The sequence below is a fragment of the Narcine bancroftii genome, chromosome 11, assembly GCF_036971445.1.
Source record: "Narcine bancroftii isolate sNarBan1 chromosome 11, sNarBan1.hap1, whole genome shotgun sequence".
NCBI classification, from domain to species: Eukaryota; Metazoa; Chordata; class Chondrichthyes; order Torpediniformes; family Narcinidae; genus Narcine; species Narcine bancroftii.
The window spans coordinates 83,613,564-83,636,515 of NC_091479.1; the positions used below are offsets into that span (position 1 = coordinate 83,613,564).

A 22,952-nucleotide genomic window follows, 5' to 3' on the forward strand; every position below is an offset into this window, starting at 1 on the left:
AGCACGATACGGGTGGCCGAGAGACCGGCAGCGCAAGCTGGGCGGGCAAGGGGTGGGGAGATCGGCAGCACGAGTCAGGTGGGTGAGAGACTGGTAGGTGAGTCGGGTGGGCAAGGGGTGGGGAGACAGGCAGCGTGAGTCGGGCGGGCAAGGGGTGGGGAGACCGGCAGCGCAAGTTGGGCGGGCAAGAGACTGATAGGTGAGTCGGGAGACAGGCAGCGCGATTCAGGCAACTGGGAGACCGGCAGTGCGAGTCGGGCAGGCAAGGGGTGGGGAGTCTGGCAGCGTGAGTCGGGCAGGTGAGGGGGGTTTGGCGGGGAAAGGCAAATCTAAATAGGTCATATGCATTAAATGGTAGGCTATTGAGATGTGCAGAGCAACAAAGGGATTTAGGAGTGATGGTAAATAGTACCCTCAAGGCTGATACTCAGGTAGATGGTGTGGTGAAGAAGGCATTTGGAATGTTGGCCTTCATAAATCGGAGTATTGAATTCAAGAGTAGGGAGGTTATGATGAAATTGTACAAGGCATTGGTGAGGCCAAATTTGGAGTACTGTGTACAGTTTTGGTCACCAAATTATAGGAAAGATGTAAACAAAATAGAGAGAGTGCAGAGAAGGTTCACGAGAATGTTGGCAGAATTTCAAGGTTTGAGTTACAGGGAAAGGTTGTGAAGACTAGGGCTTTTTCCTCTGGCGCATAGAAGATTGAGGGGGGACTTGATCGAGGTGTTTGGGATTTTAAAACGGACAGACAGAGTAAATGTGGATAGGCTTTTTCAATTATGAGTGGGGGAGATTCAAACTAGAGGGCATGGTTTAAGATTGAAGGGAAAATTATAAAGGGAACATGAGGGGAAATTTCTTTATGCAAAGGGTGGTAGGGATGTGGAATGAGCTTCCGGCAGACGTGATCGAGGCGGGATCATTGGTTACATTTAAGGAAAGACTGGATAGTTACATGGAGAGGAGAGGACTGGAGGGGTATGGACCGGGTGCTGGTCAGTGGGACTAGGAGGGTGGGGATTTGTTACGGCATGGACTAGTAGGGCTGAATTGGCCTGTTCTGTGCTGTAAATGGTTATATGGAGTCTAGCAGCGTGAGTCGGGCACGTGAGGGGGGTTTGACAACAGGAAGGGGGTGGGGGTGGATACGGCAGCACAAGTCGGACGGGTGAGAGACCAGTACGTGAGTTGGATGGGCGTTTCCAAAACCGGAAAAATCCGAAATTCGGAACACACTGTCCTCGAAGGGTTCCGGATAAAGGATCGTGTACCTGTAAATACAAAAACTTAGTTTCCCCAACTGTACTCTATATACTTATAGAGTATATATATGTATATATACTATATATGTAAGCTTTGATGGTGAACATAGCTATATGTATGGAAGGGGAGGAGGGAGGTAATGTTGTTTTTGTTTGTAGTGTTTTTGAGAAAAAGTATAATATATTGCATATTTTAAATATTACTATGTATATTTTTGGAAGGAAAAACATAAAAATATTCAAAGGAAAGTGTTGCACCTCCTGCAGGCACAGGGGAGGGTACCAGGGAAGGGATGAGTGCATGAGGGAATCGCGGATGGAGCAGTCCCTGTAGAAGGCTGAGAAGGGAGGAGAAGGAAAAATATGTCTGGTGGTGGGATCCTGCGGAATGTGATGGAAATTCTGGTGGAGGCTGGTAGGGTGGTAGGTGAGGATGAAGGGGATCCTATGTTTGTTGCATCTCAGGGCAGTGGGGGCCAGGGCAAATGAGTGGGAAATGGAGGAGATATGGATGAAGGCTGAGTTGATGGTGGTGGAGGGGAAGCCACGTTTGTGGAAGAAGGCAGATATATTGGAAGATCTAGACTGGAAGACCTAATCTTGGGAACATATGCAGTGGAGATGGAGAAATTTAGAGAAGTGGATGGAATCCTTGTTTGGGGGGGTGGGGTGGCGGCGGTGTAGGATGAACCTCCTTCTTCCCGACTCCATCAGTCATTTGGTCTCCTCTGTGAAGAGGCTGAAGCCAAATACAACATGATGGCCACCAAGGTCAGTTCTCGCAAGAGATTGGCCACTCCTGCCATAGGCGCTATTCTCAAAAGTTTGAATCGACCCCTTGGATTGTCCCATCGACCTCCGGGGTCAATTATGACCGCTTTGGAGACCCCTACTCTAATCCTTTCCAAGTACCTGTCTTAAAAGATTTGACTATGGATCACTTGATCTATCCAAATATGATTAACCTGTCATCTCAGGAATCAGTCTGGTGAACGTTGGTTGCACTTCCTCAGTTGCAAGGCTATACTTCCTTTCACTGGCACACCAGACTTGTACACAATTGGGTTTTGTTTAACTGGATCAACATTTTGACCATAATAAAGAGCAGATAGCTTCTAATATAGAATAGCTATTTATCTGATCATCTGAATCATTGCACAGCTGTTAACGGTCAGATGAGATGAGTTAAAATTCCAGGAAGAATGAAATAAAAGGCCAGACAGAAGTCTGTGGGGACACTCCTGAGATGCGACTGCATTGGAAAATTTCCATCAAAGATGGTTAAACATTAGCATGTTGCATCTAATATGTTTTTGTGTGAACATATTGTTTAAAACTTGTTTCTCTTTTGGGATTCTTATTTATCTTTTTTTGTCCAAATGCAGTTTTACTGATTTGGGCCTATAGTGAAATGGTATCCTCTTAGAAAATGCATGCTTTGACAAGCTCTTTAAGTTTTGCATTTCCTTCCAACCATACATCTGCATTACTCTGCCAGCTGGCATTCAGTCTTTGAAACATTCGAAACATGTATCTCATCAGTGTTTATAAAGAAATGTTTTTAAACATTACGCAGTTACGTCAGAATTATCATGCTTGAAGATGCTACAGTGTACATTTTTAAGGTGTCACAATTGAAATTTTAATTGAAAAATATTGATGGTGGCTTCTCTTGATTTTTAACCTTAATTTTGGTGTCACATTCAAATGGACTTGGCACCAGTGATTTCAAAAGCAAGCATCGGGACCAGTATAATTTGGACCAATATGATTCCACTCAAGTTAATTAATCGAGTTAATAAAAGTATTCTACATGACCTGATCACTAAAGATGTTTGGGTAGTTAGCACCTGAAGCCTCACAAGAAGACCTAGTCCATTTGAAGGGCATGGTTTATATTTATGCAAGGCTGAAGAGCTTTAAACAACTCCAGATCTACCCTGGTGGTTCGAAGTCATTGCAGTACGAGACTTCTGGCCATAATGGGATCCCTGGGATATGGGAGGTGAGGCTTGCCGCCTTGGTGGTCCAGACCATTCCTGTTTTTCTGGACTGCACACAATAACAATTTAATGTTTCCAATAGGCTCTTTTTATTGGATAGAATATGTGCCACGCTGTCTGCTTCTTCTTTTAGCAAACCAATACTGCCTGTCATCTGATTCAATCTGATGACAGCTACTTTGAAAAATGGCACTGGGTCAGACCATTCCTGGCCAATAAAACAATTAATTTTCCCATAATTTCAAGTGCCCTACCATACCTCTGCTGGATAATGCTTCAGAAATTTCACAAGAAGAAACTGTAATAAAAGGGGAAACTAAACATTACAATATAGCCACAAAACTGTTAGTTTCAGTAAAGTTGGATAAAGTGATTTAGCTCAAAGAAATTTTCTTTCTCTTCTTTGGCTTGGCTTCACGGACGAAGATTTATGGAGGGGTATGTCCACGTCTGCTGCAGGCTCGTTGGTGACTGACAAGTCCGATGCGGGACAGGCAGACACGGTTGCAGCGGTTGCAAGGGAAAATTGGTGGGTTGGGGTTGGGTGTTGGGTTTTTCCTCCTTTGTCTTTTGTCAGTGAGGTGGGCTCTGCGGTCTTCTTCAAAGGAGGTTGCTGCCCGCCGAACTGTGAGGCGCCAAGATGCACGGTTTGAGGCGTTATCAGCCCACTGTAGAAATGTAGCGGCTCAAGAACTGGTTTTCTGTTGTGATGCTGCAATGTATTTTGTTTTTTTTCACCTTAATGCTCTGCCTTGGGTGCATATTTTGAGTTTGTGTGAGAACCTGGATGAAGCTTGTCCTTTACAAATATGCTCCAGTTGATCCTTGCTTATAAAATGTTATAATTCTGGTTAAAGGGTTATGGTTTGATTCTGTATTTAGAGGTTATGTGTATTGGAAGCTGTAGCTGTATAGAGTAAAGGAGATGCTGGGGTTGAGTGCAGTACCCAAAAGGGCTGTACAAAACTCGGCAGGTCACGTAGCATCCCTAGAAAATAAAAATGAACCTCGACAGCCTTTTATTTCCTATGGCTGCCACATGACTTGCTGAGTGTCTCTAGCCTTTAAATAAAAAGATCTTGGGTCTTTTGGGCCTTGTGACTTTGGCAGTTAGATTTTATCATCTCACTTCCCCATTTTTGCCTCTAAGCAGGTGTTGAATGGATGAACAGGGGAAGCAAAATGCCAAGTTACTATCGAGGCACTTTGCACTTCAATTATCGAGCAGAGTTTGATCAAGGTGGATATTACTTCTCCCAGAAATGAGCAACCTTCACAAATGATGTCAGTGAGCATTAACAGAAGTCGAAATCAAAGTTAATACTTTTGACTCGTTTGCTGCTTGCTCATCTCAACCACAAACTACACTTAGATGCTTTAGGAAGTCGCTTTTTAATGATATGAGAAACCTGACCTAGAGTGAGAGAAAACTAGAAGGTGTGGTCCTCTCTGTACATGTAATGTGAAAGTGCTTCATAATTTCACCTCCATCCTGCTGTGGCAGCTCCAAGAACTTCCATACTGCTTAAAAACTATACCATACCCTTACTTCTCTTTCAGGGACAGACTCCTGTCTCTCAGCTGCTCAGTCTCATTTCATGTGTCTCCAAGTTAGAACATGATTAGCAATAACAGCTGATGTGGTTAAAAGGTGCCCTAATTGAGCAACTTGTCCGTGAACTAGTTGCCCATTCAGAGCCAGCTCTTCAGCGCTTGATGTCCTGTTTTGCGGAAACTGCCAAAATGTTTGGCCTGGAAGTCAGCCTGAAGAAAACTGAGGTCCTCCATCAGCCAGCTCCCCACCATGATTACCAGCCCCCCTACATCTCCATCGGGCACACAAAACTCAAAACGGTCAACCAGTTTACCTATCTCGGCTGCACCATTTCATCGGATGCAAGGATCGACAATGAGATAGACAACAGACTCGCCAAGGCAAATAGCGCCTTTGGAAGACTACACAAAAGAGTCTGGAAAAACAACCAACTGAAAAACCTCACAAAGATAAGCGTATACAGAGCCGTTGTCATACCCACACTCCTGTTCGGCTCCGAATCATGGGTCCTCTACCGGCATCACCTACGGCTCCTAGAACGCTTCCACCAGCGTTGTCTCCGCTCCATCCTCAACATTCATTGGAGCGACTTCATCCCTAACTTCAAAGTACTCAAGATGGCAGAGGCCGACAGCATCGAATCCACGCTGTTGAAGATCCAACTGTGCTGGGTAGGTCACGACTCCAGAATGGAGGACCATCGCCTTCCCAAGATCGTGTTATATGGCGAGCTTTCCACTGGCCATCGTGTCAGAGGTGCACCAAAGAAGAGGTACAAGGACTGCCTAAAGAAATCTCTTGGTCCCTGCCACATTGACCACCGCCAGTGGGCTGATCTCGCCTCAAACCGTGCATCTTGGCGCCTCACAGTTCGGCGGGCAGCAACCTCCTTTGAAGAAGACTGCAGAGCCCACCTCACTGACAAAAGACAAAGGAAGAAAAACCCAACACCCAACCCCAACCAACCAATTTTCCCCTGCAACCGCTGCAACCGTGTCTGCCTGTCCCACATCGGACTTGTCAGCCACAAACAAGCCTGCAGCTGACGTGGACTTTTACCCCTCCATAAATCTTCGTCCGCGAAGCCAAGCCAAAGAATGGGGCCATTAGTGACATTATCTCAAACCAGTCTTTCACTGCATAAGGGCCCGGGCTGAAGATTGCCTCACATTGAGGACAAAGATTATCTGATTTAAAGGAAGGTCATGGATACAGAATTTTAACATCAACATAAATTCTGAAGGTTTTCGTTTGTGTTGATGTGATCGCTGGATCATAGATGTGTGACCATTTTGATAGCAGGAATATAAGGCCTGGCTAGGAGAAAGCAAAGCCTGGATAGTCTGATCTTCCACAGCCAAACAGATTATTTACATTTGAGTGTCAAGGCAGTTGAAATCTCTGCCTTGACCTGCTGTAAAAAGATGGGGCCAGTACCACCAATTCCTAGCTGGTGATAATTGTGTTTTTTTTGGTCTTGGCATAAAGCCCATATGAAGAAGGCAGCCTAATCCTTGACATCTCTCAGGCTTTCTGGCAAGATATCATGACATTTCCACCCGCATCAGCCTGCTCTCCCATTATGGATCCTGTCTAAATCCATTGGAGAAACTCTGGCGAGCAACTTAGTGTCGTTGGGAGCTGGAGACTAATGTGCCCGGGCCGAGCTCTGCAGTCCTCTCTGCTAAGGCATTTGTGTGAGGGCAGACTTTCTGATGATTTTTGTCAGGAGCCTCAACAGTAGTTTTATCTAAAATCCCATGACCGTGGGGTCTGCAGCAGCCACGAGGGTTGCAGACTCCAGGGGAGCGGAGGACTAGCACAGGGCACCAGGTGAAGGGGAGACCATCCCACGTCAGAGAGGGAGAAGCAGAGGAGACGACCCACAGGATGGTGACCACGGCGGTGGATGTGAGGGGGCTCTGCGGCTGAAAGACCCTCACACGTGGTGGGGCTGCTGGCGACTCGAGGTGAGGAGCCCACGGAAGTTGCTGACAGTTAATTCAGTCAGAGTTTTAGTGAGACATATGAAGGCAATAAGATGCAGAATACTTTTATGGTTGAAGCTATGAATGGATGTTAATCGCTACTACCTGTCCATTACATAATTGTTTTATCAAATGTGATGATTCTTCACAACTATTTGAAGAAGAAAACAAATGCATGCAATTAATGACGTAATATTCAAGATCAAGATTCAATTTATTGTCATGTAATCAAAGTGTCATATTACAAGAAATTGCTTTTGTTTGCTGTAAGGCCAACAGATTTGCCATTGGCAGAAAATGCCTGAAGCACCTCTTACAGTCAGAAAGAGAGAAGCAAAAGAAATTCCCCTCCCCCCCACCACCCGAGTCACTAGATATCCGTAGATTTTCCTCCAGCACTTCCGCAGCCAGAGTCCAGTGCAAACCATTGGCAACCCGAGCTCCAGATCTGAACCTCTGACACGGTCAGAAACCCTCCAAAAGTACCCCCTCGCACCCCAGTTCTGATACCTGGTGCCCCTTCAGCCAGTTTCAAGCCAGTTTACAACTCGGCGTGAATTCCCCAACAGCAGCCTCTGTGGGCTCCTCGTCTCGCGTCGCCAGCAGCCCCGCCGCATGTGAGGGTCTTTTGGCCGCAGAGCCCCCTTACTTGTCCGCCACCATGGTCACCTTCCCCTGGGTCGTCTCCTCTGCTTCTCCTTCTCTGACGCGGGATGGTCTCCCCTTTGCCTGGTGCCCTGTGCCAGTCTTCAGCTCCCCTGGAGTCTGTAACCCTCGTGGCTGCTGCCGAACAGAGGCGCTGCCATCTTGGGCGCAGACCCCACGGTTGTGGGATTTTAGATAAAACTACTATTGGCTCCTTTAACGGGCCATTCAAAGCCTTTGTGGAGCTGACGGCAGTTGACTGGCTGTTTGGACTCCGCGGGAGCGCTATATTGCCGCTCCTCATGGGCCCGCACTAGCAGCATTGCTGCCATTACCGCAGCTCTGGTAGCACCACCAATTTCTGCCATTATTATGCACAAAATTGCAATTAAAAAAGTTTATATCCAATTTTCAATTTTGCCAGCTGTTTTGTCTTAATTGTTTGGTGACAAAAAAGTCATGTAGTTCTTGGAATTTTGAAGGATTTTGTTGCAATCTTGGTCCTAAGGTTTTTCTGAAGTTTGTTGTTATTGAGCATTTCTAATTATGAAGGGCAAGGGAATAAGTTCATCCCACAAAAAAATTTTAAAATTTACTCTTTGAACTCTACTTAGGATGAGGAGACTACACTTTTGCTTTTTGTTTTTCTGCAAAAGCCACGACCATGGGGAAGGGTGAGAAATCATGTGGTTTATGATCACATGCACTTGTTATTTAAATGTAAAATTTACGCATACAGCACGGTGACAGGCTCTTTTGGCCCACAAGCCCGTGACGCCCAACTCCCAGTATGTTTGGAGTGGTGGAAGCCCCTGGGGAAAACCCACGCAGACATGGGAAGAACGCACAAGCTCCTTGCAGTCCCCGATCGCTAGCGCTGTTGCAACATGGCACTAATCGTTACGCTAACCATGCAGTTTCTTCCCTTATGCTCAATAATCAAATGCATATCATTGCTGCCATGTTAATGAATCCTATTGTCTTAAATTATTAAACTTTCCAGGACAGTTTTTTATGATTTTACAAAAACATGTCTTTTATTCCAGATGGATGGATGAAAGTATGATCCGAGATATCACCCCCAAACTGATAGGGGACCGTCCAAACACATACACCTATACAAAGGCACTTGCAGAGTATGTGGTCCAACAAGAGGGTGGTGATTTGAATATTGCCATTATCAGGCCTTCAATTGTTGGAGCAAGTTGGCAAGAGCCATTCCCAGTAAGTCCTTTTGTTTTAATGCAATGTAATAGGGGGCTACTATTATTTTAGCTCTGAGGTAGAGTATTTTCAATCTTAGTTGTTCATGTACTGGATGAACACACCAGAGGGAACCAATGAGTTGGGTGGAACAGAAGAGCGATGCATCAAAATTGTGTGAGTAGAACATAGAAATCTACAGCATAGTATAGGCCCTTCAGCCCACAGTGTGTGACAACCTAATAATTGACTCTAACAACTGTTTAGAGTTTCGACCCTCCATGTACTTATCTAATGGTCTCTTAAAAGATCCTGCTGTACCTTTCTCCACCACTGTTGCTGACTGCATCCACCACTCTCTATGTGAAGAACTGGTCTCTTGCATCCCACCCTCCCTGTACTTGCTCTCAAGTATCTTCAAGCCATTCCAGCCCTGGGGAAAAGTCTCTGGCCGTCCACACAATCAGTGCCTTTCAACACCATGTTGTATGCCTCTATCAGGTCACTCCTCATCTTCCGTCACTCCAGGATAAAAGACCAAGTTCACTCCAAACTATGCTCCTAAGGCACGCTCTCCGATCCAGGCAGCATCCTTGTACATTTCCTCTGCATCCTTACCGTAACATGCTAATTCTTTTCTAGGTCTTGAATTGAATGAAATACTCTTACAGTGTTTTCGGTAATTCAGATTCATCCATAAGTGGACCCTATTATCATATCCGTGAAAGGATGTGTCCTCCCATGTGTTGCAGGAAGGCAGAGAGATCCTTATCATATCAGTAGCTGCCTGTTAGTTCCAGGTGTGAGGTGGGTGGTCAAAAAGCCTCTGAATATGTGAGGATTGCTTGGGTTTGCATGTTATTAGCGAGCTAAAAAGTATTGAGCAGAACATGTAAAAGTGAGACCAGACCATTTACGGGAGGCATTTTGAATACAAGTCTAGTTTAATTGGCTGTTCAAATCAACAGTCAACATTTTCTTGGTGGTGATCATGTTTTGGGTTACATTGCAATCAAACAGAAACCTGAAGGATCTACAAAGTGGCACAATGTTAACTTGAGTAGTGGTAGTAGTAAAATTTCCCTCCTCTAGTGGCAATTTTGATGCAGATCCATAGGCTTCGATTGTAGAATTATGGCCTTATTGTGGTTTAATGTTGTGAATTATGCTAATTATATAGAAACAAAAAAATGAATTCTTTATCAATTTACATTTAAATACTTAATTGAGATAGATTTGTTTGACTTTATGGTTTTAATTTTTCAAATTCAACCATGAGTATTGTCATTTGGGTTGAGAGCATTGGTCGAGTATTTTAAGATAGAGCTGAATATCTGTCTTGGGATTGGTATTGATTGGTTCCTGTTTGTGTGCACATGTGGTTTGTGGAAGAATTGGGGCTTTTGTCTCCAGAGAGCACATGATAATTGTTCAATCATTAACATTTGGCAGTGGTTGGAAATTTTGAACTGCTTCTTGCTTTCCTTTGGAAATGTTACTTTTTTAGGTATTTGATGGACACAGGCCCAAATGTCAACTGCCTTACTTCCGATGAATGCTATGTGACCTGCTGTGATTCTCTAGCACTTTTGTGTACTGCACTAGTCCCTAGCATCTGCAGACTTTCTTATTTATCTGTATTTTAGGCAATATCACTTGGTTAAAATTTAAAATTGTAAGCTGATCTCTGTGTGACTACAAATTACCTGATCACAATTCCTAACCCACAGTCCTGGGTCCCAAAATCTGCAGAAAAGCAAAACTACTTTTCCATATATTAATTTTTGTAACAAGGAAATGAGATAGTTGTTGAAATTCTATGTTAAAATCATTAACTTACAGACAATAGCTTGCTATGCTAGCTAGTCAAGAATGATGAGAAAGTCGCCCCCTTCACACTGGCACCTTGTCCTAGAAATAGACGGCCAATCTACCGGTTAAGGGTCCAGTGTGGAAGGTCTTTAATTACCAAATAGACACCATCACACGCCAGGAATGATGCTACCTAGGTAGGTAGGTAGTATCATCCCCAGCGTCTGATGACACCTGTGTGCTGATTAGCCCAGAGTGAAAGGGACATAGGGTATCCTGGGATAAAGTAGTGACACATTGATTACATTTTTGTGTGAATGCTGGAATGTGAAGGAAACAAAAGATTAAAAAGAAGGTATAATCTTTGCTGACCGATATAAACCTTGATAAATATCTAAAGGACCATGGAAAAGTCACAGTGTTTGGAGAGAGAGAGAGAGATGGTGGATCTGCTCTCCCAGAATGTCATGCAGCAGAGAAACCTCTCCATGGTTGCTCGATGCATATAGTCTTTTCCCTGCCACATGGAATTCTGGGAGGGCAGATCCACCATCTCTCTCTCTCTCCCCCACTATGACTTTCTCACGGCCCTTTAGATATTTATAAAGGTTTATATAGGTCAGCAAAGTTTATACCTTTTTAACAATCTTTATAACTTGTGCACTATTGACGGAAGGACTTTCCCCACGGTGTTTATAAATTGCGCGGCTATACTTTCCCATGGTCTTTTATAAAAATTATAAACGTTTATATAGGTTGAGAGAACAATGGGCTGAAGGGCTGATACTGTGCTGTACATAATGCTTAATTATGTTATAATTAGGCATGATTTTTTTTTAAAAATACAAGATCATAACACATTGATCAGGATTTAGGGCAGGTCCACCATGCTCGATGCGACACTCAGTCATCACCGGAGGAGGATAGAATCCTCTATCCCTGAGGATGCCTTGTGATGAGTGTGAAAGGTCACGGAGAACTGGTTAATAGTGGTCCAGTGTGAAAGGCAAAAATGGGTTCTTTAACCGGTTCACTGAACGGCCAATCTACCTGTTAGCTTGTGTGAAAAGGGCTATTGATTCTAATGTTTCCACATCAGAACCTCCTTGACTGTAAAGGGTCTCTCCTCCGGTTGCTTAGTTATGATATGAAGAAATAAATTTAATATCTTTTGTTCAAGTTCTGTGTCCTGCATCTCTCATGTCCTGATTTGAGAGAGAATTTTGTTAATTTCCTCAAACAATTCAGTACACAAACTCGATCTCATTTACAAGAATAAAAAGCTAATGTAGATCTAACCTTATAATTTCATACATTTGTATAGATTGAGGCATGGAGCACAGAAACAACCCTTTAGTATTTGTATTGCCATGAAGTGACTAAATATACGGTCCATTTTCCTGCATTCCTTCCATAGCCTCGGTAGCTGGAAAGTGAAGAGAGGACATGTATTTATCTGGATCCGAGTACATCTTAAATGTTTTTAAAGTCATGGATATAAATTAAAAAGACAAAGTTGGAGAAACTCAGCAGTTCAAGCAGTGTCCTTTATGTAACAAAGGTGAAAATACATAACTGACGTTTCAGGCCAGAGTCCTTCATCAAATGTCAGCAGACGCCCAAACAAAAGAGTGGGGGTGGGGGGAAGGTGTAATCGCAAAGAATGGAGGTGATAGGTAGAGAAGGGAGGGAGGGGACAGCAACGATCAAGTGGAGGAGGGATGGCTGAATGAAGGGAGGGGAAAAGGAAGGAGGAGATGTATACTACAAACCCCCTCTCTCAACTCTCACAATTACCTGGACTTCACTTCCACACACCCTGTCTGCTGCAAGGATTCTATCCCGTTCTCTCAATTTCTCCATCTCCGCCGCATCTCTTCCCAGGATGAGGTCTTCCAGTCCAGATCTTCCGAAATATCTGCCTTCTTCTGCAAACATGGCTTTCCATCCATCACCATCAACTCAGCCCTCACCCGCATCTCCTCCAATTCCCCCCTCTTCTGCCTGGCCCCCTCTGTCTCCAGACGCAACAAGCATAGAATCCCCCTTATCCTCACTTATCACCCTGCCAGCCTCCGCATCCAACACATTATCCTCCAGAATTTCTGGTACTTGCTACAGGATCCCACTACCAGACAAATCTTCCCCTTTCCTCACCTCTCTGCCTTCCTTATGGACCACTCCCTCCATGACTCCCTTGTGCACTCATCCCACCCCACAATCTCTCCCCCACCCCACTCCGGCACCTTCACCTGTGGCCACAGGAGGTGCCACACTTGCACCTAGACCTCCTCTCTCACCACAGTCCTGGGTCCCAAACAGACTTTTCAAGTGAAGCATCACTTCACTTGTGTATCTGCAAGATTGAGTTACAGCATCCGGTGCTCCCTTTGTAGCCTCCTCTACATTGGAGAGACTTAGAGCAGATTGGGAGATCCCTTCGCTGAACCTTCGCTCCATCCGCAACAGTGACAAAGATCTCCCAGTAGCCAACCATTTCAGTTCTGTGTCTGTCCATGTACTGTCCCACCAAGACCACCCGCAAATTGGAGGAGGAATAGCCGATTTTCTGTCTGGGCACTCTCTAGCCAGATGGGAATAGCATTGGTTTCTGCTAACCTGCTCTCCTCTTCCCCCTCCCCTTTTCCAGTTCTCCTCCCTCCCTTCCCCCTTCATTCACCTAGCCACCCCTCCTTCTCTTGTCTCCTTCCTCCCTTCTCCATCTATCACCTCCAGCCTTTACTTCTACACTGCTCCCCCTCCCAAACCAAAAACCCTTTTGTTTGGATGCCTGCTGATATTTTTCCATACCTTGATTAAGAATTCTGGCCCGAAACATTGGTTATGTATTTTTACTGCTGCTATATTAAGGACGCTGCTTGACCTGCTGAGTTTATCCAGATTTGTGTTTTTACTTCTACCATGGTGTCCACAGATTTTTGTGTTTTGTGGTTTAAATTGTCCGATTAATTTGATACTTTGAAACCAGAAATATCTTTTCAGCCTTCAGCATTGTCTGATTGTTCCTTTAATATTGCATCTGCTTTTAAAAGTTTCATGATCTTTTCAAAATGGAATCTGAAAGGCAATTTCTTGTTTACATTGCTGATGCATCATGTTTTCAAGAGTTTTGTCTAGAGTTTGGAAGCTTGTATATAAATAAAAACAACTTGCCAATCACTGTTACATTAACTCAAATGTAGAAATCATGAATAAATAACTGGCTTTTTTTTATTAAATAGGGATGGATCGACAATTTCAATGGACCAAGTGGGCTTTTCATTGCTGTATGTATAAGATCTTTATTTATGTTTTTTTAAGCAAATGGGTCTTAGAAGTTATTGAATTTATAAGATAAAGATGGATGATGTTCCTGGGTTCCTCAAGGTGGAGCAGCATTAATTTCTAAAGGGCACGTCACACCTGCAGATTTGAGATTGCAGTGGCCACTTAAATAGCCTGGTTAGTTGTGGCACGGGCTAGTGTCTGGTCAGGACTTGTCATGTCCACTGAAACAGCTCCTGGTCTTCAGTGGGATTGCCAGACTGCCACTGAAACTACTGCAGATCCACAGGTTGTCATAGAAAGAAGGAAATCACATTGTCAGCTTTTTCCCAGTTCCCCTTTGGGGACGTAACATCAAGAAAAAGAGGCACAAGGTGGAAATTGTTCATTTTATTTTCTTAACATTGTTTCACATTTTTCAATTGTTGTCCTATTCCATAGGAAAGCCAAGCTTTAAAGGTTGAATGTCAACTGGGTCTCCATCCTTTAATCCATAACCTTGCAATGGAAGATGTTGAATTCTTGGCACGTGTTGTGCAAATTATAGTTAATGATAGCATTACAACAAACATTTCTCAAATTACAGATTGCTTTCCAATCCATTTTTTAATTTATTCATTCCCAGAAATTGGTTTAAACTGCCCTAATTGTGTCGGCAGTTTGTGTAACTGCATTTTCCTGGTATGAGATAGCATAATGGTTTTTTTAAGTTTTGAAAAAAGTTTTAAATTAATGAAACATGGAGGGGGGGGGCTTAGATATTAAACTATTTAGATATTAAGACTAACTTCTCTGACAATGTGTCAAAGAATGTTGTTACTTGACACAAGTTTCATGTTGAAATCGAGTTCAGATGAGTTAAAGTCCAAAACTGTGGCAGGGCCAATACTAGATGCATCAATGGGAATTTCTAAAGGGTGATTGAGAGTGACGTTTGAAGGTGAGGAGATGGCTGAAAGGTGGGAGGATTTTAGAAGTGAGAGAGCAAGAGTTCAGGGACAGCATGTCTCTGTTAGGGTGAAGGCAAAGACTGGCAAGTTCAGGGAACCCTGGTTTACGAGGAATACTAAGGCTTAAAATCAGGAAAAAGAAGGAGGCATACAGTAGATTTAAGCAGTTCAGATCAAGCAAATCCCTTGGTGTGTATATGAGGTGTACAAGTGCACTTAAGAGGAAAATCAGAAGAGCATGAGAATGAGCTGGCGGGCAGGATAAGGAAAACCCTAAGGGATTCTACAGCTAAATGGATGTCAAGGGAGAGAATTGGGTGGCAGCAGAAAGGAAATTATAGACTGGTTAGCCTGACGCCAGTGGTTGGGAAGATGCTGGGGTCGATTATTAAGGATGTAGTTGCAGAGCACTTGAGGCATGTGACAAAATAGGACGAAGGCAGCATGGTTTCCTTGAGGGAAAATCTTACTTGACAAAGTTATTGGAATTCTTTGAAGTGACAAGGATAGATAAAGGAGATGGATGCAGTGTATTTTGATTTTCAGAAGGCCTTTAAGAAGGCACCACTTATGCGGCTATTTAACAAGTTAAGAGCCCATGGTATAACAGGAAACATACCAGCATGGGTAAAGCATTGGCTGATTGGTAGGAGAGTTGAATATAGGGATCATATTTTAGTTGGTTGCTAGTAGTGTTCCACAGGGGTCAGTGTTGGGGCCACTTCTTTTATGTTGTACTTCAATAATTTAGATTATGGAATGAATGGCTTTGTGGCCGAGTTTGCAGATAAGAAAGTAGATGGATTAGTAGATGGATTAGCAGAATCTGGAGAGGGTTCAGAGGAGGTTCACAAGGATGAGGAATATTTGATATCTCTTGGCCTGTACTCATTGGAATTTAGGAGAATATTTCACATTTTGAAAGGCATGGACAGAACTGATATAGAAAGATTATTTTCCATGGTGGGAGAGTCTAGAACAAGAGGGCGTAACTTCAGGATAGAAGGCTGTCCACTTAGAAGAGAGATGTAGAGAAAATTCTTAAGCCAGATGGTGGCGAATCTAGAATTTATTCCCATAGAATGTTGTGGGGGCTTTCATTGGGTGTGTATTTAAGGCAGAGGTTGCTCAGATCTTGATTAGCCAGGGCATTGAATGTTATGGGCAGAAGGCTGGGCATTGGGGCTAAGTGGGAAAATGGGTCAGCTTAAAGGGGAAAATGGGGCAGGCTGAATGGGCTGAATAGCCTATTTATGCTCCTATGTCTTACAGTCTTGCGATCTTGACAAATCAGGGAACAACAGGCCCTGACATCAGAAGTGGTAAAGTTGTTGGAGGGACAGAATGTGCCAGCATTTAGATAAGCAGGGAGTTTTCTGAAAAGGTAACCAAGAGGATTGATGAAAGCAGGAAGATGAAGATTGTATATGTGGACTTTAGAAAGGCCTACACAGCAGATTAGTCAGGAAGGTTAGTTCACATGGGATCTAAAGAGAGTTGCCGATTGGATTAAAAACTGACTTAGTGGGAGCCACAAGGTAGTATTTTTTTTTGATTGGTGGCCCATGAGCAGTGGTGTCTGTGGGAATCATTGCTGGGGCCAATGTTGTTTATCATCTGCATTAATGATGTGGATGGCAATGTAATCAACATAATTAGCACTTTTGCAGATGCCACCAAAAATGGTGGTGTAGTGGACGGTGAGGAAGGATAATTAATTTTACAACAGGATCTAGATCAGTTGGGAAAGTGGGCCAAGGAATGGCAAATGTAATTTAACTCTGACGTGTGAGATATTGCACTTTTGTAAGTTTAACTAGGATAGGACATCCACGACCATAATGCCACGAAAGTGGCAACTTGCATGAATAGGAGAGTGTTTGGCTTGTGCGCCTTCATTGGGCAGGGTCACTCATAATAAAGCTGTACAGGGTGTGGTGAGACCACATTTGGAGTACTATGTGCAGTTCTGGTTGCACAGCCACAGGAAAGATACCAGTAAAATGGATGGGGGTGCAGAGGAGGTTCACCAGTTTATGGCCACGTCTCAAAGGCTTAGGTTGGGCAGAGAGGTTGGATAGGCTGGGTCTTCATTACCCGGAACTTATGAGATTGAAGGTAATATTTTCAAGGTTTATAAAACAATGAGGGACATGGATAAAGTGAATGTTCACAGATTTTCCCAGGATAGATGATTTTATAATGAGGGGGCATCGGTTTGAAGTGAGGCGGGAGAGATATAGGGAAGACTTGAGGGGCAAAGTTTTGGCTAAGAAGTCCATCTAAGAAGAATGAGCTGCCAGAGGAGCGGCTACAATTGGGAGTAGGAGCAGCTACAATGATCATGTTCAAAAGACCATCAGGCTGGCTGTATGAACAGGAAGGGGTTAAAAGCATATGGACCAAATGCCAGCAAATGGGACTTGCCCTGAATGCCAACTTGGTTGACATGGACGAGTAGGGCCAAATGATTTAATCTGTGCTCTGAGTCTCAGGCCTGATCACAACTGGAAGCATCTGGTTGATATCTGGAAAATTGACAGAAAAATTGTCATTTATAGCATTTCATCGGGGTATGTGCATCATCTATGAATCTTGTATCATTGAAATAGAAACTGCCTCAATATTGAAATTCTAAAAGGTATTTTGAGCATTCCAGTCACTTTTTAGTTCCCATTATTCCTTCCTTAAAATTTCTTCTATTTGAGCCTTCAAGCAACCCACATTTATTTTTCATAATTTTTTAACTGGTTAATTCTTGATTTTGCTATTCTAAAATGATTCCAGTCCTTAAACCTACAGTTTTTCTTGTAACTGTTTTCATACGTACAAGTATCTTGCTTAGCAATTGGAATTCACTCCCAGGAATAAAATCACAAATGGATTAAATGTTAAAAGGGGTCATTGTCGCATTATATGTTCAGAGAAATCTGTTTATTACAGGAACCTGGCACACGTCCAGAATGAATCAGGCTATACCACAATGTGAAGAGGCAGTCCGTGACGGCTGGTGCTGGCCGGGCTGCTGAGGGGTACAGTGTGGCCATTTAGCACTCCGGGTTCAGGGTTCCAGTCTCACTGGCCAACTGTGTGTTGAGGTCTGACAAGGCCTGTCCCATATATTGATGCATCTTTTTCATCACAATCTATTGGATATGATGGAAGCTGCTGTCGCCCCCCCCCCCCCCCCAGATTTTGTTCAACTGTGTCCCAAGAATTCTCAGGAGTTTGTGCCAGGTTCTTGGCACAGCAGCACACAAGGTGCAGCCCCAGTGGAAGCCTTTAGATTATCTAGAGGAATGCACCCCCATGAGTGTATGGACCTGAAGACAGGGGTACTACAATGAATTGAGAATCTGAAGGGTAGCAATTAGTTGGGTATCCGTAAGTACCCACGGATGGATCATCTTTCCCATTTTTTTCTGATTTGAAAAAGGTACATTATTTCAGAATTATAAAATCTATTTCTTCAAATGCTTTTCATGGCTCAACTGCCATATCAATCTGCCTTAGCTAACTCGTCCTTCATTATATTTCATTAAGCTTAAACATAATTTTGTGTAAGATTCTATTATGATCACTCTTCTCTGAGCATCCCTTACTAAAAATTCCACACAAAAAAATATAATAGCTTGTTTCCTGATTGATTCTATGACATAGGCCCAAAAGATTCAAGATCTATTCTTTGTTGTTGTTTAAGGAAATGATCTTGATTTCATTTTATGAATTTGTCCTCTAAACTAGTTTTGCCAATTTAATTTGTTCAGTCCATTAAAGATTTATGTCTGGTATAATTTTTGCATAGCTATGATCACAGGCTTCTCTTTATTAATGATCTCTTTAAAAGTATATCTACAGATAAAGTCACTTGTTTTGTTCCTTGTTACTTAACTCCATTGTTAACTAATTCTACTACCTGTTCATCCCAGTTAAAACTTCAAATCCATTAAATTTATGTATGGTCAGACTATCCGTCAATCTCGTTCCTCCCTCTATCTGAAGACCCCACTCCGGTCAGTCCTTTTGAATACTGACTGCAGTGCATCAGGGAGAAAGGAATCAACAGCACTTGAGCTGGGGTCCTTGAGATGCAAAAACTAACTGCAGATGTTCCTACTAAGGATCTTGACTAGCTCCTATCTGCAGCAGTTATGACACAAAATGAAACACTGCCAAACCCTGCATATTTGCCCTTTTTAAACTAATATCCTCCCAGTTCTGGTTCCAAGAATCACTCTTGCCAACCACATCATCTTGCGGTGTGGCTCAAAAGGAAGGACAATTTATGAAATGAGTTCATGAATGTGACTTTGCAACACACATCTATAATATTATTTCTTTTGTCATGTAGGCAGGCAAAGGGATTCTGCGTACTATGAGAGCAACTAACAATGCTGTGGCTGATTTGATCCCTGTTGATGTAGTCGTTAACCTCACACTCGCAGCTGGCTGGTACACAGCAGTTCACAGGTGAGAGATTTGTAAACTCCAAATCATCATATGGGTGTCACCAATTTTTCTGTCAGTTGCTTGGTTTTTAATAATCTTTTATGGGCTCGGCTTCTCATCATTCATTACAGTATTTTTTTAAGAATAATACATGCCAGAATTGTTTTCTGCTATTTCCGATTTTATGTCCATTGGGAGGTAAAACAGGCTTCTAATCTGCAGCACTTGATGCTAGTTTGCTATTAACTGTGGGGAAAGACTCCTGGTTGAGTTCATGAAAAGACGGGTCGAGAACCCCGTATCCGAAGATCGGAAAACCGAAAAGATCCAAAAACTGGATTTTTTTTTTAGTGCTGACATCACAAATTGAAAAATTTCACCACCTGACTTGCCCATGTGGGGCTCTGACACTCTTTGGACGACATTTTGCTAACAGCAGGGCTCTGGTGCCCGAAGGTATAGTCGAAAATGGCAAAAGGTCCTGCAGATACCACAATGAATGACAGAGATAAGAAAAAGGAAGTGTTTATGTTCATCTATTGAACAGAAAGTCAAAAGCTGTTGGCAAAACTGGACACCAGTGTAAGTGTGAAATGTCTTACAGAAGAGTAAGAAAAAGCCATCAAGGAGAATTTCTAGTGTTTTCTTTTGTAAGCAGAGATGGGGTTTTCTTTTTGGTAGGTACTAAACATTTCATGTGAATTTTCCACTTGTGGCATCATGGCGCTGCTCAAAAGCCCTGTTGTTGTTTGTTGTCGCTTTTTAACTGCCGATTCAGGTTCCAAAAACCAAAAAAACATCTGGTTCCAAGTGTTTTGGATACGGGGTACTGTGTCGTATCGAGAAACATGATTAAGATTGCCCTTTTCAAACACTTCAAATGGAAATTTCACTTTACACTCTACAGTGAAATTGCAAAATCTTTATGATGGAAGCACATTGACACAAAAGCCAAAGGCAGCAAGTTTCCCTAACTCTGTCCTTTTAAATTAAAGTGTACAATTCAATATCTGTTCAACCTTGTTTTGTAAATATGTTTTTGTGTCTTTCACAAATGTGTGAAGTTCAAGCAACCCTGGCAAAATCAGCAGGCCTTGCCCACCCCAAATTACCTTTCTGAACTGTTGCGTTCTCTCCGGCATAAGTACAGAATGGTACAGGCCAACTGATAGAAACATACTCAACAAACTAAACCTTTCCTACTTGTAGCCATGTCTAAAAGAGTCTTTTACAGTGCCCTACATAATGTTTGGGACAAAAGCACATCTTTCTTTTATCTTCCCCTGTGCTCCACAATTTTAAATTTGTAATCAAACAATTTACATGTAATTAAAGTGCACATTCTAGATTTTATTCAAGGTTATTAGTATACATTGTGGATTGACCATGTAGAAATTACAGCTCTTTTTAAACATAGCTTCCTCATTTCAGGATACCATAATGTTTGGGATATTGGGCTTCACAGGCGTTAGTCATTACTCAAGTACATTTAATTGCTTCATTGATGCAGGTATAAGAGAGCTAGGTTTGCTTCTAAGCTTTTGATCACTTTTGGTGTCTGTAGATGCCATTTTTCAACCTGAAGACCAGAGCTGTGCCAGTCAAAGTCAAAGAAGGTGTTACGAGGCTGAAAAATAAGAATAAAACAGCAAGAGACATCACCCAAATCTCAGAATTACCACAATCAACAGTTTGGAACATCATTAAGAAGAAAGAGCGTACCGGTGAGCCCAGTAATCGCAAAGGGACTTGTTGTCCAAGGAAGATCTCCACTGCTGATGACCGAAGAATTCGATCAAATGGAAGAAAAATCCCAAAAGTGTGACTGTCTGATCAAAAACACTCTTCAGGAGGCAGGTGTAGATATGTCAATAACTTCAATCTGCAGAAGGCTTCATGAAAAGAACTACAGACACTATACTGCACCACTAGTTAGCCACAGGAAGGATGGCCAGATTACAGTTTGCCAAGTATTATTTAAAAGAGCCTGCAGAATTCTGGGAAAAGGCCTTGTGGACAGATGTGGCCAAGATTAACCCGCATCAGAATGTTGGCACGAGCAATGTGTGGAGGCTAAAGGAACTGCCCAAGATCCAAAGTTTTGCACCTTTTCCATTGTTCTCATCTTGCAATGTAGCCTCTCTTTCTTTTCATACAGCAGTCATCATTGACACATCTACACCTGCCTCCTGAAGAGTGTTTCAGATCTCTTGGACAACAGTTGGGATTTTTCTTCATTATGATGAGAATTCTGTCAGTAGTGGAAGTTTACCTTGGCCTACCAGTCCCTTTGCAATTACTGAGTTCACCTGTACACTCTTTCTTCTTAATGATGTTCCAAACAGTTGATTTTGGTAATCCTAAGGTTTGGGTGATGTCTCTTACTGTTTTATTCTTGTTTTTCAACCTCATAATAGCTTCTTTGACTTTTATTGGCACAGCTCTGGTCTTCAGGTTGAAAAATGGCATCTACAGACTCCAAAAGTGATCAAAAACTTAGAAGCAAACCTAGCTCTCTTATACCTGCATCAATGAAGCAATTAAATGTACTTGAGTAATGACTAACGCCTGTGAAGCCCAATATCCCAAACATTATGGTATCCTGAAATGAGGAAGCTATGTTTAAAAAGAGCTGTAATTTCTACATGGTCAAACCAAAATGCATACTAATAACCTTGAATAAAATCTGGAATGTGCACTTTATTTACATGTAAATTGTTTGATCACAAATTTAAAACTGTTGAGCACAGGACAAATAAAGGAAAAAAAAAATGTCTTTGTCCCTCAAGCATGGAGGGCACTGTAAGTTCTAGTTTATTATCATTCGAATGTACAAGACAACCCGACAAAACACCATTCTCCAATCCTCAGTGCAACACACTGCAAACACACAAATCTAGCACACAAACATATTATACATTTGCATAGTACAATACAAATATTAAAATAAATAAATATTATTGTTAACTATTTAAGTCATGGAGGGTTTGTATGAGCTGTTCATCAGTCATTCAGCAGTCTCAGCCTAGCTGCTGTTCTGATACACCTAAAGTTCATTCCCGATGTGTAGCTGGAAAATGCCGTGTGCGGAATGGGAGGGACTTTCACTGATGTTGTGAGCCATCTTTAGGCAATGATCCCAGTAAATCCCATTGACGGGAAATGTCCCGATTGTACCAGCCTCCACCAACACCCCCGCAAATGCATTCCAAGTGCCCACTCGTCTCTGTGGGGCTAAAATGTATTAAGCAAATATTTTGTATTGGTCATAATAGTGAAGATTTCAACAGCACACCATCAAAATTTTTGATCTAGGAGGTTATCTAGGAGACCTAGGTTTATCTCTGAGATTCAAAAGAAAGTGGATATGATGACAGCAATCAGATCAGCATGATGTTATTCCATGGACCATGTTCATTATCATTCTCTATTGTTGTAGTCTCATCACACTTATGTGTGCTTTTTTTACGTGGTGGGAAATCTTGGTATCTTGGAAATGTGGATCACTCAAATATTTGCCCTCCAATCTGCTCTCTTTACTTGTTTATTTTTGAAATTTGTCCAGCGAGTCCATTTCTGGTCATTTGTAACTCCATAAGGTTTTGTTCAGTGATCATTTCTTATGCAATGCGGTGTTATTTTATCTAGGGTTTTGCAATCTTCCATCAAGTGTCCAAGTGCCATATCATGTAAACAAGGATGGGGATTACAGTGGGATCTGTGAATAGGAAGAATGTAGAAGGAGAAGGGAATGAGAGAGGTTGAATGGGAGAAAGATGGTAACTGGGAAGGAGC

At 42.6% G+C, this 22,952-nt stretch overlaps 1 protein-coding gene across 4 annotated transcripts in view; it reads left to right on the forward strand.

Annotated features, from left to right (window-relative positions):
• The window catches only part of LOC138746051 (fatty acyl-CoA reductase 1), a 143,925-nt gene that overhangs the window by 90,890 nt on the left and 30,083 nt on the right, over window positions 1-22,952 (forward strand). For all 4 annotated transcript variants that reach the window (XM_069903788.1, XM_069903786.1, XM_069903785.1 and 1 more), the window contains exons 5-7: window positions 8,505-8,682; window positions 13,716-13,760; window positions 19,060-19,178. In XM_069903788.1, the coding sequence (XP_069759889.1) occupies window positions 8,505-8,682; window positions 13,716-13,760; window positions 19,060-19,178 (342 nt within the window). The remainder of the gene's footprint in view (window positions 1-8,504; window positions 8,683-13,715; window positions 13,761-19,059; window positions 19,179-22,952) is intronic.